Here is a 2,245-nt window from a genome sequence, read left to right as displayed (position 1 = left end):
AGTCTCAAAGCTCTGCCCAGTGTTTCATGGAGCTGTCAGAACAGCAATGAAACAGACAGCAGACTCTGGAACGAAAACTGTTCTGGACTGTGTTGACCTTGGATGGAGCACCCTACGTCTGTGAAACCTCAGTTTCTCCACCTATATAGTGTGACAACAAGAGCGTGCACCTCACAGGGTTGCTGTGAGGCTTAGATGAGAGGCTTAGATGAGATCCTGCATGCAAAAAGGCACAAGCCCCCTTGATGACGGTTAGGTATGGTGATGAGGAAGAGGACCAGAAGGAGGAACAAGCAAACAGCTCAGCACCCTCAACTGCATCTAAACTTGTGAATCTTTCATATCAGTAAGACACGAGTCTTACAGGCAATGGCATTGTGATTAAAGAGAGATGTGGCTCTGCTACCCCAGGAAAGTCCTTCCTTCCATGGGAGGAAATGTCAGTGTCTCATGGCAGCAAGGATGCTTCTGCCAGAAGGCAGGCACTCTAGGGTGCATGGGATGCAGGAAAGGGTGAGAAGGAACGACAGAAATGGTCACCTGTGTGCTTGGTGCCAATATGAGTCTTTATTTCTGATTCCTCCATGGTGACAAAGTCGCAGGCAGTGCAGCAGATCGAAAACATCCACTGCTCCTTGTCCACGTGCAGTGACATGTGGCTGACAAACTGGACATTGAGCTCGGTCTCAAATCCACACACATGACAACTATATGAAAGGGTAAAAGAAAAGAGGGGGAGGGAAGAGAGTGATACAACTTCTAAATGTAGGCTACCTACTTATATTTAGAACACTCAAGAAAACTGGAATTTAACACACATTTTTCTCTCTACCAAGAAGATTTTTGCATTGGAAAATTCTTCTGCTTTCTGGGATGCCTGGTCACTGTGCCAAACAGACTAAGTGCCAGCATAATGTAACAATCCCATACATGCTATAATGATGCTAAATAAACATAAAGTTAATTAAAAACTACAGATTCCAGATGCTGCACATCACCTAACTGATTCTTTTGGGTAAAGACATATGGGGCAGCATTGCCAAGGTATTCAGCCATGCTGGTCCACTGATAAACTCGGAGAGCCCCTCATACCCTTGAGCCTCTCTCAGACTCCAGAAACCTTCCCCGGTAGTAATAAAAACACATACTCGTACAGGTTGTCATATGACACAAGAGACAGCCCTATCTGTCACGATTGCTGATAGAAGCCACCCATCCATGCAGGCGTTTTGTGCAAAAGCAAATTTTCACCAATCTGAATGGCCTATCTCCAGGGCAAGATTTGACTGAGAGTCTGAAACTTGGGGTTTGATAGCGAATGAACTGAATATTGATTCATGGTTAAATATGGAAGCAAAACATAAAATCCAAACTAAAACTAAAGGGCAACACAGCCAAAGGAAAATACGTAATGCCTTCTTGGTTATCTCCTCACCATTCTCAGATTTTTTTCCCTCATCTTTTTTCCTACAATTCTTAGGACGTGGCAAGGTGCTCAGTTACAAAGATGGGAGCTTCTGAGCTGCACAGACCTAAAAGCTAATCATCCCCGGAGTACTGTTACGCTCTGGAGCTCCACCCCAGAGAGCCACTTCCAAGACCACTTCTCTTTCAATTAATTCTACTAGGGCCACCTAAGCCACGAGAGGAGTCCATGCAACTGCAGGGTTCAATCTATGCAAAGAAAATATTAAAATGAACGTCAGCTGTACACCCCCCACAGACAGGCAGGGAGGGATGAAGCAAGAGTCTGAGAAGCCTGACTAGCATGTGCCATCTGCAACTCACCTGTAATAATAAGGGTGTTTCTTCCCATCACTACCTTCAGCGGTGACGGCGCTGACAATGTCCTCAGTGTCTGTACTCACCAGCTTCACAGAATGGACGGTCAAGTGCTGGTTCAGGTTTGCACGGCACTTAGCAGCATAGGGGCACAAGTGGCATTTGTATTTTCTTTCCTCTGAGGGAGGGGGGAGAAACAGGAAAAACCCAAACTGCTCTGAAAAAGTGAAATCCCAACACCTTGCAAGAGGTCACTTAACGGTATCAAAGAAAGGATGGTTCAAGTCTCACTTCCAAAGGTAAGGACTTGGAATTCTAAGTATCTAAAAGTTTTTACCCAGAAGGTGATTCCTGTATTAATTACTTTCAAAGACAAAAGAAAGCCTCAGGGCACTAGGTAATCTGCTTCTTCCTGGATATCCACAGCCCCTCTTCCTGATAAGATAAGACCCCCTGGGGGGGG

General features: G+C 45.3%; 1 protein-coding gene across 1 annotated transcript; it reads right to left on the bottom strand.

The window, feature by feature from the left end:
- Window positions 1-540: 540 nt before the first annotated feature.
- LOC103584307 (zinc finger protein 827-like) lies at window positions 541-1,960 on the bottom strand (the record flags this gene model as incomplete). Its single annotated transcript, XM_008565368.1, has 2 exons — window positions 541-707; window positions 1,789-1,960. Coding segments are annotated over 2 exons (339 nt in total), but the record flags the coding sequence as incomplete, so codon positions are not given.
- Between the last annotated feature and the right edge of the window lie 285 nt (window positions 1,961-2,245).

Source organism: Galeopterus variegatus, unplaced genomic scaffold (genome assembly GCF_000696425.1).
Source record: "Galeopterus variegatus unplaced genomic scaffold, G_variegatus-3.0.2 Scaffold49635, whole genome shotgun sequence".
Taxonomy (NCBI): Eukaryota; Metazoa; Chordata; class Mammalia; order Dermoptera; family Cynocephalidae; genus Galeopterus; species Galeopterus variegatus.
Note: the sequence above shows the minus strand (reverse complement) of the source record. Positions and strands in the feature narration are given on the sequence as shown.